Source organism: Bombus vosnesenskii, unplaced genomic scaffold (assembly GCF_011952255.1).
Source record: "Bombus vosnesenskii isolate JDL3184/JDL3185 unplaced genomic scaffold, Bvos_JDL3184-5_v1.1 scf7180000013267, whole genome shotgun sequence".
Taxonomy (NCBI): Eukaryota; Metazoa; Arthropoda; class Insecta; order Hymenoptera; family Apidae; genus Bombus; species Bombus vosnesenskii.
In genome coordinates this window covers 48,957-64,168 of record NW_022882927.1, presented here as the reverse complement: position 1 = coordinate 64,168, position 15,212 = coordinate 48,957, and the positions used below count along the sequence as shown (strand labels likewise).

Sequence of the window (15,212 nt, the reverse complement as noted above, 5' to 3'; positions counted from 1 at the left end):
TACATAAGTAGATACATATATTAAAATAACGCTACAAATCAATAAAGTTGGCCATGTGCATACAGAAAATAAATATAACTCGATGTATTTAATATTTTATTATTTACATTTAATATTTCTTTTATTCTGAAACATAATTTCAAAGGGAATAATCTTTTAAGATTAGAAGTCAAATAGAAATAGTAAATAGAACATAACAAGTAATTATCATCTTCTGGGCTTAAAATATACATTCTTCAAGACATTATCTCAAGTACTTTTTCACAATAATATATCGTTTGATCTTCCAAAAATTTTTAATTTCAATTATAATATTTTTACAGATACATACGTACTATGTATAGGTAAATGCAAACTGTTCAAAGTATATAAACTCGAGCAAATCATTGAAATTTAACGTATAAACATAATTAGGTAGCCGTTATTTGCGATTGTTGAACTGACCAATCGAGCGGCGAACTAGGTAATGACGTTAGATGATACACACTGACATTGTGTCAACTCGGCATACACAGGAACAATGAAAGAAGGCCATTTCGATTTTAATCAAGGCGCTTGAAATTGGAATATCTTTGAAGACAGGATTGAGAACCACTATCCTGAAACAGCACTGCGTGCCAGATCGATACCACGTTGGCTACCCTTAAACTCTGAAATGTAGACCGAAGTGAATGAAAAGGACACGTTCTAGTCCTTTGCTATGATTCACGAAAAGCACGAAACTGAAATTCATGTAAATAGTGTTATTCACATTTAAAAAGGATGTGGAGGACTCGGTGTGTTATATTATTGCATTATGCTATGAATAAAATGCTACTGAACGACGCATAATGAAATCTAAAAATATTACAATGAAAATGTAGTAGAGACAATTTTTACCAAGGATATTAAAGTATTAAAGTTAAAAAGGTTTCCTTCCGTAAAAAGTGGTGAACGCTATAATAACCGGGACAATACTGATAAGAACGGTGAGACATTCGTCGCTTTGGCGCGATGTTCAGTCACCGGGAATCATTGTCAGACCAAAACTTCGATTGCCCGTTTCCCGAAGGAGTAAACGTATCGAACAGTCACAGCGGTCTTCCTTTGCATCTGTAAAGCACGGTAAAGACCACGAGACAAGATAAATGGTAGAATGGGGATGCGTATGTGCTTATCTTTAATACTCCCTCCAGGTATGTATGTACATATGTACATATATAATTCTAAGTAGGTTCTCGAGTATCTACGAAAATAAAGACGCGATCAAAAAATATGATTTCACGACGAAAAGATGATTAAATGTTATATGAATGGTGAAATATGTTCTAATAACATGTAAAAATGGGACAAGAAATGGATGCGTGGAAAGTGAAAATCCAGTGGATTGCACGTTGGCAATATTGATACATATTGTATGTGACGAGCTGATGGAAGATTTGAAATACATGTGACGCTGCCGTCGCGTTGCAGCGCTGTGAACCTATCGCGAAATATGTATTTCATGTAATTGCACGACATTGAGCTGCGAAACAGTTGCAGTTCGTTAAAACAGCCTACTGAGCCTACGGCTTAATATCGATTTACTGACATCACCTAGCCCAAAATATTCCGTACGAGTCGAAAATATTTTTTATCCAATATTATTTATTGTTTATTGGTATTATTCATGGCTCGCATCCTTTCAATTTCTTTCTCGATTTAACGCGCTCGCGCATCATCTAATCTAATGGGCTGCCATGCAACCGACTGGCTTCTGTATACGCTAGCACAATGTTCTATAGCTCCTCATGGGTTTCGTTCTGTAGCGTCACAAAATGGTTCGCCGATTGAAAATTGTTGGGTACTCGTATCACGACTGTACCTGTCAACGTGTTCCACCAGTGACTTAGTGTATTGAGAGGCCGTGGTTGAAACATAAAATCGAACCTCCTTTGGCTGCAAAGTACCGATACGTTGGTTCATATAGTTCATATAGTTGGTTAATAGGAAGAAATTGTATGAAAACACAGAAGGACTACATTACCGTTGATAAAACCCATACAGCAATATATGTATATGCTATATAAAACATAAATACGGCGTTTTTATCGCTGACTCGTTATCATTCTCTATTTTGTTCCGTATGTTCTGGTTCTGTTTCATTCTACATAAACGTGAAATAATCGGATATTGCACGGCATGTTTCGGACAAGACATATTCGTATTAGACCGCGCTAGGATGGCTACACTCTCATATACACCTCATGGACAAACACGAAGCGTATAGCACGATTAAAAACAAAACTCGGATACGTCGGCTAGAGTAATAGGAGATTCGTTGGTAGCTGTTATATTCACGCGCAGTTTGAACTATTCCATCTTTGTTCTTTTATTTTCTTGGCAATATATCGTTCCAATTTTCCAAAATATGTATGCCCATATTTAACACGTACAATTTAATCAATAATTTACTTATTTTAGCTGTTCATATAAACAATAAGCTGGGCCAAATGTGCCTATTTCAAGATCTATACTTTTCATGGATCTATACCTCAGACTACCCATACCTTTCACTATACATATAAATGTTCGTTGTTACGCTCGTCGTGACTTTTTATATGGTTTCGATAATATGATTGACAGACATACACGACGATGTGTAGTATACCGGGTACATCAACGTAGTTAACTTACTGATCATCTCAGTTACTTTTGTTAGCGGTTGTTAGTGGACTGATTAAAAATATTTTAAACATATTAAACATCTTAAAACATCATAGCTAGTAGGATTTCTTGCGTTGTTGACGTTTATCACCTTTGAGACTAACTTGGAAAGACTTGATTTTTTTATTCTATTACGCTGCGTTTTCACTCTTGATTATACCAAAAACGTATATAAAATACAACGTATATTAGTTAGAGAAAATTGTTTCGTTATTCGCTATAAACAAGAAACTATTGTATCAAGTTTCAGTTGAGGAGCCTCTGTTATAACAATGAGAATCAATAGTAATTAAGCAGAATTAACTGCGGTTCTAACTGAAAGTCTTCGAACGTGAGCCGAGCTAAGTTTGATTCTTGGACAGGGAAGCACTTGCGACCTTGACTCGGAAACATTTTAAATCAATATTCTCACAGGCTGACATCGTTTCCACAGAGATCGTAAGAATATGCCAGGAATTAAAAAGGTCAACGCTTTTTATTAACCGCTTGAGTAGCTCGGAAACGGGGTACAGAGAAAATGAAATTACACTTTGTTGTGAACATCGCACTTTCATTGTGTTCACTACGGTCGCGTGGATCAGAAAAAAGAGAGAGAGGGGAAAAATAAAATGTATATACGCGAGCGAGACGAAACAAAACTTACCTCGCTACGATGGCCTCGAAGGTTGTAATTTGCCCTTAGCGGAAGTTCTGTGGCTCTCGTTCGACAATGGGATGTAGTAAAAGTCACTCCCACCAGACCACGAGCATTACCAGTGGCCAGCCATCCTTCCTGGTAGTAATTTGTACGGTCCAGTTTCCATCCGTCGTCCTGGTAAATACAAGAGAAACCGCCATTATTGCCGTTTACTTCGTGTTTATCGGAAGATCTAAATCATAGATATAGATCTAATTTATAATTTTTAAACACTGTTAACACACTATTGGACTAATACACTTATCATTAATAAATTAATATGTATGTTTTATATCGAATAAATCCTTTGAAGGATATATTACACTTTTAATCGCATATAGCAGGTTTTGATGGTTTCTTAATATTTGTTACTCTACGTTCATATTTCTGAAAACATCATAGAAGTAGAGTGCACGTTGGTAATGTAATTCAATGTTTTGAAACGATCGTCCAAGAAACTGAAAACGTTAAAATAGTGGATTAAATTATTAAATGAAACAAGTTTTTATTTCAAACTTCTGATTCAACATACGATCCACACGATCGTATACATACATAACCTATTTTGTACATACGTGTACATGATGTACATTCTGTACAATGCGTACACTACGAAGCGTACGAAGAGAAGATTCGAGCTAGCATCGATTTTCACACCTACCGGCATCGGAATTAGGAGTTGTAAAGTGTTTTAAGCGATATGTCGCTGCATTATGTATTCCAAGCAGTTCTAACATAGACACTATTTAATGGCCATTATCGCGCGACGAGGTTATAACAAGAAATTAGTGTTGGATGAAAGTAAATTCACAAGAAACATCATCTTTCTGGTGTAGGAAAATGGACGGAATGTTAAAACATGTAGTGATGCATGCACCGACAACTCTAGGTTTCATGAGATCGTAATTTGTGGTGTTGTCGTATCAACACGTGTTGAAACACGTGTTCCCAAATGTCTGATTATTTTCCGACTTCAGTATTATTACCTACCACAACGATAGGAGGTATGTCGATTATAAAAAATGCAAAATTAAAGACAAAAACTAATGAATAAAGAGATGGTCAATTGAGAGAAATAGATTTTCTAATTCCGCCTTATTAAAAGAACTAAAAACGAACGAATAGAGTGATTACAGAAATATTTATATATGAATGGTTCTACTTTTCAGCATCTATTAATCTATTGGACAAAGTTCGCCCAAGAATTGAAACACAAAATACAATGACGAGAGTTTACTATAAATTACATTCGGTATTGGTACCACCCTCTATAGCAGTGTCCATGGTACAGATTCGCGCGCCTGCCTCTCCTTCTACCCGTTGTATTGCGCAACGCGTCCATTTGTAATCCGCATCAAAGAGACCGCACGATGCTATGAAGTGAACCATGAGAGGCTCGCGTTTCCATAGTCTAAAAATCCATCGTAGTCTAAAAGTCTAAAAGCATAAAAGATGTATGCATCGCAACATGTTTCAACGTGTGTATAGGGACTTTTATGAATTCATTATGCATAAATTCAAACAAGCACGTACCGATCCACGCGTATATATTTATGTATATAAATGAATAATTTGAAATCAACATATGTCATGCAATAAATTGAATTTATAAATACCACAAGATCCGAACTTTGGAATTAATTTACATACTTGCTGTAATACAAAATTTTCCTTCAAAACATATCTTTTGTTTTATAACATGGATTAGTCATTTTTAGTTAAGAGTATCGTAATTCATAAATTACGACATATCGCATATATACTAAGCATTGTATTAGGTCATCCCATAAGTTCGTGCTGTTTTTCGAGCGGTTATATTACTTAGGTATATATGACATTAATTACGTAAACATTTCTACTAATTATCAAGTGTCTACATTGTAATTTGTATCGAAATTTTATTCGAATAGAGAGTTTATTTTCTTAAGCTGAACGCGAAATTATTTTTTACTTCTGCTTAACAAAGGCATAGAATCTCAAATCAACAGTGTAACGATAATTAAAGAGAATAAAAGAGGAAAGAGGGAACTCGACATACATGTCGTAAAATAGGAGCATGAAATTCTGGTATACATTTTACGGCCCGTTAAAAAATACTATTAAACAAGCACACGTTCAAGTTTATATGTATCTTACCCCATTCGCAGTTTCTAATAATAATATAGAACGTAGTTTATCATGTCACATAACAGTACATGATATGTATGTATGTACGTATGTACGTACATATGTATATCATTGCCTTTTATTACTATCAAGGCAACCGTATAAGCAAAGTTTAGCTCTTAATCAATGAAACGTCAACAAATTCGTTCATGATATCATCTATTTGATAATGATGATAATAGTAATCGAACAGTTCAATTCGGGCAAAAACACTTACAAGACACTCTTTCTACTGTTTCGTGTCTGAATAGATATTATACAATAAAAACAAAAATATACGAACATTAATATGCGGCTTATGCTTTGTTACTGACAATTAAAGTAAAATAAATAGATATCGACATAAGCACACAACCGCGTATTTGCATCGCTAAATTTTCTATCCAATTCGTATCAGGCTCTAGTTCGTTATTCAATAACAATGGCCATGTTCTTCACTGGCTTTCATTCATTGACGTTCGCATTCCTTAAACTGAAACGGGAATAATAATCTTCACGATCGATCAGCAAGCCAGAAAAATTTGCGTTCGGCCAGCTCTCGGCACTCCTCTCGATATTGGATGGATTTACACTCACGCCACCACCGTATTGCGTGAACTCGCACACAGCTCTACATTCTACGTGTCTACTAACACAATCTACTTACTATAGCTTGGTATGTATTACTATTCGTTGGCACGTAACTCTTCCGCTTAAGCGCGGCTGCGTTAGGTGACGGGGTATTCAATGTTACAAGGGTTTCACCCTCGGACCTGTCATTATGTGCATGTAATTACTCCAACCAGCGCGAATCCTTACAAAAAATAAGAAGAAAATAAGGGCCGTCGCGTCGTCGAGACAGATTTCAACCAACTATAACCATTCAGACCGTTCACTAGCCGGACAAAGAATCGCTCCAACTTTTAAACACCATTTTCCAACACCGAATTGCTAATTTTTTATTATATGCTTCAAGATTAGGAACTTGGCAAAACATTAACATCTCTTTTCTTTTCCACACGTCTTTCATCTTTTTTTATTACTCTTATTGACATACGACGAATTTAATCAATTATTCTTTAAAGTAATTATGCAGTTAAATGCTAGCCGACCGCCTGACAACGGCCGAATTAGTACCACTACCAATCCAATCCACTTTAAAAACTATATTTTTGCGTATAGCTCGAATACTAAGACCGACTGTCGGTTATATTGATAGAAAGAAGTTGTTCGGTATGCTGAGCTTCATAACGTATTTCAAAATCATCAAATTCAGAGAATACGTGACACATCAACAGGTTGGCCACATTCCTTAACTAATTAAAGCTAATGAATTTAATTAATTAGTTAATTATAATAAACGATATTAAAACTTATGTTTCATTGATAATCAATTGATTAAAAATCAATTAATAATCAAATTAGTAATTACAAGAAATTTAATCTAGTTGGATGATTCTATCCTGACTGTTCTGATATTTAACTAACCAATCGATTAACAATCAACTACCTAACGAACTTAATTATTACATTCGTAATTATTAAACTTTGATAATATCTTTCCGGAAGTCTTTCTCTCATTTTCGCTGTCTTTACTCCTATGTTTTGCGTACCATCATCACTGCGATTATAACAATCAAATAGTCGCTTCAATATTCTCGATTTCCCATCATTATCACAAGTATACTCGAATAAAACCATACAAAATTCTCCACGTCCCTTAATATTTTTCTACCTGCGAAGAAACTTATCAGTCTTCTATCAACCCACAATGAAAACCGCACCCGATATACGATATCCTTTTAATCGATAGGATAAACTAGATCCGAGTAACTCACAATAGTTTACGAAGTACATATGTATCTAATTAGGGGGCGATCAACACTCTTCAAATGAAACACGATCGCGCTTTCTATTCCATTCATAATCTTCAGCATTTCTTCGCTATCATGAAATTGTGAATCGTTTTGTCGAAAAGAACATTTTGTTGTGGAAATGTCAATTTGTTCGCGCAGAAAGCAGCAATTTTGGGGGAAAAAGAATCAGGCTGGCTTAAGGCTTAAGACGAAGAGCAATAGAACCACATGTCTTAATGGATTTCCAAAAGGAATTGGGTCAATAAATTGTCGATAGTGTTAAGAACGACTCGTGGTTTCATATTCGCGTTACATTAATTGTAAATGCAAGAGCAAGTATGCAAGTTCTGTGTTACTTCTATCGAAGAACGAAACTATCGAAAACGGAAAAGATCGAATGGTTTATTTAAACGATTTTTCGATGTGACCCGATGAAATCCCTCCGACAAGTAGAGTACACTTTTACACTCACTATATATTTTCCGTCGCTTTCCATACATTGGAAATTCATCGGTAACTGCATGACAGTGACAGCGTATTCGTTAGTTTGGTTGAAGGGCAGCCCATGGTGGACGGATAAAATGACACTTAACCTATACATATAAACTATAAGCAAAAAATAAGAATTACATTTGGGTTAAGCGTTATTTTATCCGATAGCCGCGCCGTTGCGCTGCTCCAAGGGGCATACTCTACAACGGACGCACAATTATTGGCAGCATTCACTGCAGTGGTACCAAAAGTTTTTTGCAAAAATTTCGGAAACTAAGGCCCAGCGATGGTTATACGTATAGGGAAAAGTTGTTCAGAATCATGCTCCTGACAATATATTCGAAAATCATTGAAATCGGCGAGGTATATGAACTCAATAATTACCTATGTTTTGTTTAATGTTGAAATTATTAACTTAATCAACTTAATCAATTAACAAACAACGATGTCGATACATGTACCGAGTTCGTCATCAAAGAATGAATTAATTAAATGAAGACACAAATTAGGTCTGTATTATAAGAATAACACACGAGATTTAATTACCGATCCGTTTCTGGAGGCAAACGCAGTAGAAACAGTAGTTGACAAGTAGACATTGTAGAAACAAAACAGAGATCGTTGGAAGATGATTAGAAGGCGATAGGAGATCTAGCATAAAGATCTATAGCGGCCGTCGCCCGGTCGTAGGCCGCTTGATACATATATGTTCCAACTTCATTACACAAGCGCATCTTCCGCTCGATACATATATCGATCTCGCACTGAACGTGTTAAGAAATGTCTTTCGACGATTATAGTTTTTTTTTTTATATCTGATTTAACCGCTACAAATAATTAATTACAGAGGGTGTCCTTGCAGTTGTGGGGAGTGACTTTTCTAAAAAAATAAGTCGAAAATTCAGTACAGAAACTGTATCTTTACCGTAATTTTTTTCCATGGATTCCATCGAAGCTAATATTTGTATAAAAAGGTAATAATTTAATTAAAGATATTAATTTAATTAATTAGGAAGAAAGTCATACAGGAAAAAACGAATAAAGAGATCCGACTTTCTTTCACTTACTTCCAACACAAGCATTTCACTTTCCATAAATATTGTATCGCTTAAGTTAGAAACGTTTCGTAGTTTGTGATTGATGATTCCATCACGCGTCCTTTCAAGAATTGCTCGTATGTGTCAAATTACGTTTGTGAAAAAGAGAGAAATGGCTGTTTTGTTGAATCGCAGAGAGATCTACTATTCGAGACACGAAGCACAAACTTCATTTTTGCCTGGTCGATTTGATTACATACGAATATACACATGTATGTGTGTTTCGTCACCCCTTCGAACTTCCCGCTCCCTTGACCAACTTAAGCCGTTTCTATGTGACGTACGCGTCTCCGCTCTGTCGCGACGAATTCCAATTCCTTCGACTACGCTGTGATGCCATGTCCCAAAATCCTCGCTGGTATCATTATATAGGATCGTAAAGCAACGAGGTCTCTCTACACTTATACATTCTTTTAAAATCGAAGGAAATATTCTTTCCTACTAACCGGATGACGAAAGAGTTAGGCTTCGCACGGAATCTATGACTTTCACTCACGTGTATCATTTGAAAATATTGCATGCAACGTTAATGAATATGTCGATGGCCTTCCGTTGAAAGCTGTATCGGTCCAAATCAACAAAGCAACTCCAATAAAATAGTCAATCACATGTTATACACATACTGATATATCATTTTACTTATCATTTTACAAAAATTTCGAAATAATCTTGATCCATTTCATATCTATCGGTCAACAATTTGGCTAAAAGATTGAAACAGGACGCTGAAAACTGCTGCATAACTAGCCAGTTTTATATTGGTAGGTCTAAGATCTTTTATCATTAAAATATATTTTGAGAGAATGCACAAACAAACAAACCAAATAACACGTACATACAAACGGGCGTAAGGTGATTCCTTATGGAAAAATAAGAAGAAAATATAGAAGAACATTTTTTCGTTCGAGATTTAGTTTTTAAGAAAGCCGAGTATGAAAATTTATCATAAACCGTTTCTTACATGGAGAATAGTTGTTGAATGTTCCATTTATTATTTCAAGTTTCTATTTACATATAAAGTGCTGAACAGAAGTATTGTCGCACCCCTCGAAAAGGAATAACTTCTTTAGAAACGAACAACGGTGTGACGCGTAAAAAATATTTATTTTGAAAGAATTGTAATTGCTCGGAATCGCGAGAAAAATAATAAAGGACGCTTTTTACAAACTTTTTTTCTGAACCTGTAATGAAAATTTATTCAATACAACGAAACAATGAAAATTTCATCGAAATTTGTCGATGCAGAAACAATTGGTGGATGCCGATAGATGTAAAAATCTTTAAACATAATAGTACAGTTATAGGTCGAAAGTCGTGGAAAACTGCAATTTTCATCATTTTTCATCATTTTTATAGCTCACGGTAACATTAACCGATTGTGATAAAATTTTCGGGATAACTTTCGACATATTTTTAATTTTCATTACAGACTCAGCCAAAAAATTTCACCTCTATTATTTCCTCCACGATTCCGAGCAGTTACAATTCTTTCAAAATTTTTCACGCAGCATTAAATAAACTAATCCTTGTAACTTCTCAAAAAGACATCAAATCGTTTGATCCAATCTTAAAAAAGTTATTTTGTTTTAAAGGGTATGCTAATGCTTACCTATAAGTTATGTTCATCACTATGTGCCAGGCAAATAATTGAAATATACGTATTTAATCTTGTTCTTCGCAGTCACTCGTAAAAATAAAATATCACTAAGCAATTATTTTTTAAAACAAAAATTACCGCTGCAAACAATCAAGTATTTTGATATCTAATTACATATTGTAGTCTTAAGAATAGGCTTAGAGATGATGAATTTAAGTATGTATGTATGTACCTGATAAAGATTGGAATTATCTATTATGTAATTATACTTAAATTATCTGTAACGAAGTAATATCATATTTGAATTTAATATATCCTAATATTTTTTCCTGTATAGTCAGTCGTAACTAAGAATCAATTTGTCCGCAATATAAATACCTATTATTATTTAACGTATCTCCTTCTTTTATTTTAATTATTATTCAAATCATCAAAGCGAGTTTCTTGCAAAATTATAATTGTCCAAGAAAATCCATACCACCCTCTTTTCCTAATAAAAGTGTAATCATCGAATCACAAGACTTTCATCTTGAAAACACTTTAAAAAGATGCGAGACGGGGTAAATTCGATCTGATGCTCTTGTCGAGGAAACTCGATCGAAAGACGCAACAGCCTAGGAACGAATCGGTACGATAATTTCATGCCGCGTCCAATGTCTGTTAACCGGTTTACACAGAACAAATAATGATAAATTGATTCGACGTTTCTACGTACGGTAGCAGAACGCGGTTCTTATAACTGCTATGTTTATCCTGTGTGATATGTATCTTTGAGACGCTGCCATAACCAGTGTAGTTAATTGCTAATCATATTTTGTCTCACGTTAGTTGAAAACAGGGAAAGTAGAAGTAGGAAGTAAATGATGAATCGAATGGTCTGCTTACATTCAACGCAAAGACCATATTACCTAGAGTTTTAATGACGCCAATCATAGTGAAAAGTGATACTTATCAGTTTGTGTTTAATGACTCGCGTTTGGTGTGTTACCAAAACTAGAGCTGATATTGGCGAATTTTAGTAGTTTTAAAATCAATAAATAAAAAACAATTGAAGAAAATTACCATAGTGAAAACACAATATATCGACTTTTATAGCATTTGCTGATACTGAGTGTGACCGTTGGCATAATCTTATCGTGTCATATTGAGATTATTGACTCGATTCGGCTATATAGCTATATGTAGCAGTATATATGTTAGTATATATATATATATGTTAGAACGATATTTTAGGCTAGGCTTCATTCTGTCGGTATGGTACACATCTTTTAGCAGGAAGAATAAAATAATTTTCTATTTGGAGCTCATGAAGTTTACTAGTTTTTACGCTATATAGAATAAACATGAAACGTTGCTTCAAATAAACGTATCTACCTCTTGTTGTCTAATCCATCTTTTTCTTTTTGTTTATGTCCGGTAAAAAGAATTTACTATCAATTCTGGAATGATGAAAATCTTTTATGCTTAATCGAACCTTTTGAACATTTTCTTCACTCAATCTAATTATTCTCGTACTTTGTTATGAAAATAAAATATTTAAATCTCTCTCTTGAACAGTTTTAGTCTCATTATCAATTCACTTTGCATACAACAGATACACAGTGTGATTTCGATACTTTCCTACGTAATTTAAATCAAATCCATAATATATCAATTATTATAGTATGAACCTCTTTTACATCATTGTAATGTATCAGGTAATGTATTATTTCCAATTAACACTGAAAAATACACGGAATCGTTGAAAGAGTAAGTCACGTACCTCCGGTGACTCGTCCGGCACCTTGCCCATCCAGCTGAGCGACAAGATGTTACAATCGCACTTGGCATTGTTATTCCTTTCAAAGTACAAATGCATTATCGCGTTAACAGTTGCGAAAGTTTATCAAGCCATCGAAGCAGGCATCGATCAATGCAATCGTCACTCAGCTAAGAAATGAAGAACACCTCATGCGAGCTTTTAATACCATTAGTCCATTCTACAGATATCCATTCTTAAGCTCGAGTCGATTGTTGGTCGACAATCGAATTCCAGTCTAAATCCGTCACTCATTCTCCAGCAAGTACGCGACCAAACTGTCAAGTTTTCCCATATTGATCAGATTATACCAGTCATGTCTATCGGCTCCTTTCCTTCCAACTCTCTTGAAACATCTCTATAAGGGAAGGACGAGTTTTCATGAAAAATCAAACGAGTGTCCTAGACACAGGCAATATTTTCGTCCGAAATCATCTTATTCGATAACCATTTAGTCTTCCGAGAACGCCGTGGTCCCCATGTTTCAAATGAATCACGCCAGGCTTACACGATTGAGTTTTCGTCCAAAGTCATTTATATCGCATCACGGTCGCCATTTTCCCACTTGCTGTAGGTCCACCACCACGTAGCCTGGCCACGACGACGACGACGACGATGACGACGACGACGACGACGACGACGACGACGACGACGACGACGATGACGACGACGACGACGACGACGACGACGACGACGACGACGACGACGACGACGACGACGACGACGACGACGACGACGACGACGACGACAACGACAACGACGACGACGACGACGACGACGATCCGATGTAACGCGGCAAGATGCGCGCGAGCAAGCGAACGAGCAATCAAACAACTAGCAAACGAACTTCGTGAACTTTCAACGCGGCCGAACGTCCGACTGAAAGCTCAGTCGAAGCTGCCGCGCACGAGGCATAGCCGCACCGCGTTTTGCAAGCTTATTGATTGCGCGCCGCGCTTCCTTGCCTTTCTGGCCACCTACCGGCCTTTCGCTGTGTTAGATCTGCTGCAAAAGCTTTTGCGCGCTCTCATCACCATTTTACAGCCTCGAAATCATACGAGGCGTTGATAGTCGTTTCGCCCGCAGTTGCACACTGGGGTAACCCTTAGCTATGGCGGCAACATTCTTCTTTCAACATCTAAGCCATCAATTTGTAATATTTAAGCTATTAATTTATACTTTTAAGCCATTAATTTATAACATTTAAGCTATTAATTTATAATATTTAAGCCATTAATTTATAACAGTCAAACCATTTTTCAAGGAATCAATTAGTCTCTCGCTAATAGCCTAATAGATCCTTTGATAGATCTTACGAAGAAATACCTAACCATGATTACAGCTAATCATATTATTCGCTACATAATTAATATCTGTATCACGTATAGCGATGCAGGCGGTATTGAAGGAAAAAAGCCATTTTATGTTACAATTATAACGAGTAAATTTACTCGTTTAACTTGAGAGGAATTAAAAAGGTACCTGACTTTTAAATAAGCATTAAATAAGAATTTTAAATATCGCAGACAGTGATGTAGGTGTTATTCTAGAAGTAGAACATTTTATTTCGCAATTAGCACGAGTAAATGAATGAATATCGATAATGTAACACAACGCTTAATATGAATTTTATCTGACTGATTATTTAATACCTTAACTTATTTCACAGTAACGTCATCGTCTGCCGTTAGGCTTTTTTTCCCTTTTTGTTCAAACTAATTAGTAGTCGAACAGTTATATTAAAGAAGTGTGAATTTAGTCTTAGTTTGCAGAAACTATTAAAATGTTAAAAATGGATATCGTAAAAGATGCCAATTTACGATAAACATTAAGAAATCGTTCAATTTGATTTTGTTACAATGGAAAAACCGTCTCCTGCTATGTCAAAAAATCGTTACCGTTTGATTAACAAACCGGCATCTTGTCAAGGTATATAAGGAACACGGAAGTCGCGCGCGAGCTCTTTTGTGCCTGAAATTCCGGAGAGTGAACATCGAAGAAGAATTTAAATATAAGGTAAATAAAAAAAAATCAAATAACAAAATTGCAACCAGTAATTTATAACGTCTAAACCATTAATTTACAACACTTAAGCTATTAATTTATAACATTTATGCTATTAATTTATAACATATATACTATTAATTTATAACATTTAAGCAATTAATTTAGAACTTCTAAACTATTAATTTATAACATTTAAACTATTAATTTACAACATTTAAACTGTTATTTTATACATTTAAGCTATTAATTTATAACATTTAACCTATTAATTTATAACATTCAAGCCACTTATTTGTAACACTTTAGCTATTAATTTATAACATTTCAGCAATTAATTTCTAACATTTAAACTGTTAATTTATAACATTTAAATAATTAATTTATAACGTCTAAACTATTAATTTATAACATTTACGCTATTAAATTATAACATTTAAGCTATTAATTGATAACATTCAAGCCATTTATTTGTAACACTTTAGCTATTAATTTATAACATTTCAGCAATTAATTTCTAACATTTAAACTGTTAATTTATAACATTTAAGCTATTAATTTATACATTTAAACCATTAATTTCTAACATTTAAGCTATTAATTTATAACGTCTAAGCCATTAATTTATAACATTTAAGCAAACAATTTATAACGTTTAAACTATTAATTTATAACAATTGAAACATTAATTGATAACATTTAAAACATTAATTTATAAGAATCAAACCATTCTTCAAGTAATCAATAAGTCTCTCGCTAATAGCCTAATAGATCGATAGATTTAACGAAGAAGCACCTAACCGTGATTACAGCCAATTAGTTCGTATTATTCGCTACATAATTAATAACTGTATCACGTACA

The 15,212-nt window shown here is 34.7% G+C and overlaps 1 protein-coding gene across 2 annotated transcripts in view; it reads right to left on the bottom strand.

The window, feature by feature from the left end:
• The window catches only part of LOC117230502 (tubby-related protein 4), a 28,895-nt gene extending 15,940 nt beyond the window's left edge, over positions 1-12,955 (bottom strand). The window contains exons 1-2 of one of the 2 annotated variants that reach the window (XM_033488053.1): positions 12,311-12,955; positions 3,329-3,496 (exon numbers count right to left, since the gene is read on the bottom strand). In XM_033488053.1, the coding sequence (XP_033343944.1) occupies positions 3,329-3,496; positions 12,311-12,406 (264 nt within the window). In that variant the 5' untranslated portion in view covers positions 12,407-12,955. The remainder of the gene's footprint in view (positions 1-3,328; positions 3,497-12,310) is intronic. The other variant, XM_033488052.1, reaches the window with a different exon arrangement.
• Positions 12,956-15,212: the final 2,257 nt, after the last annotated feature.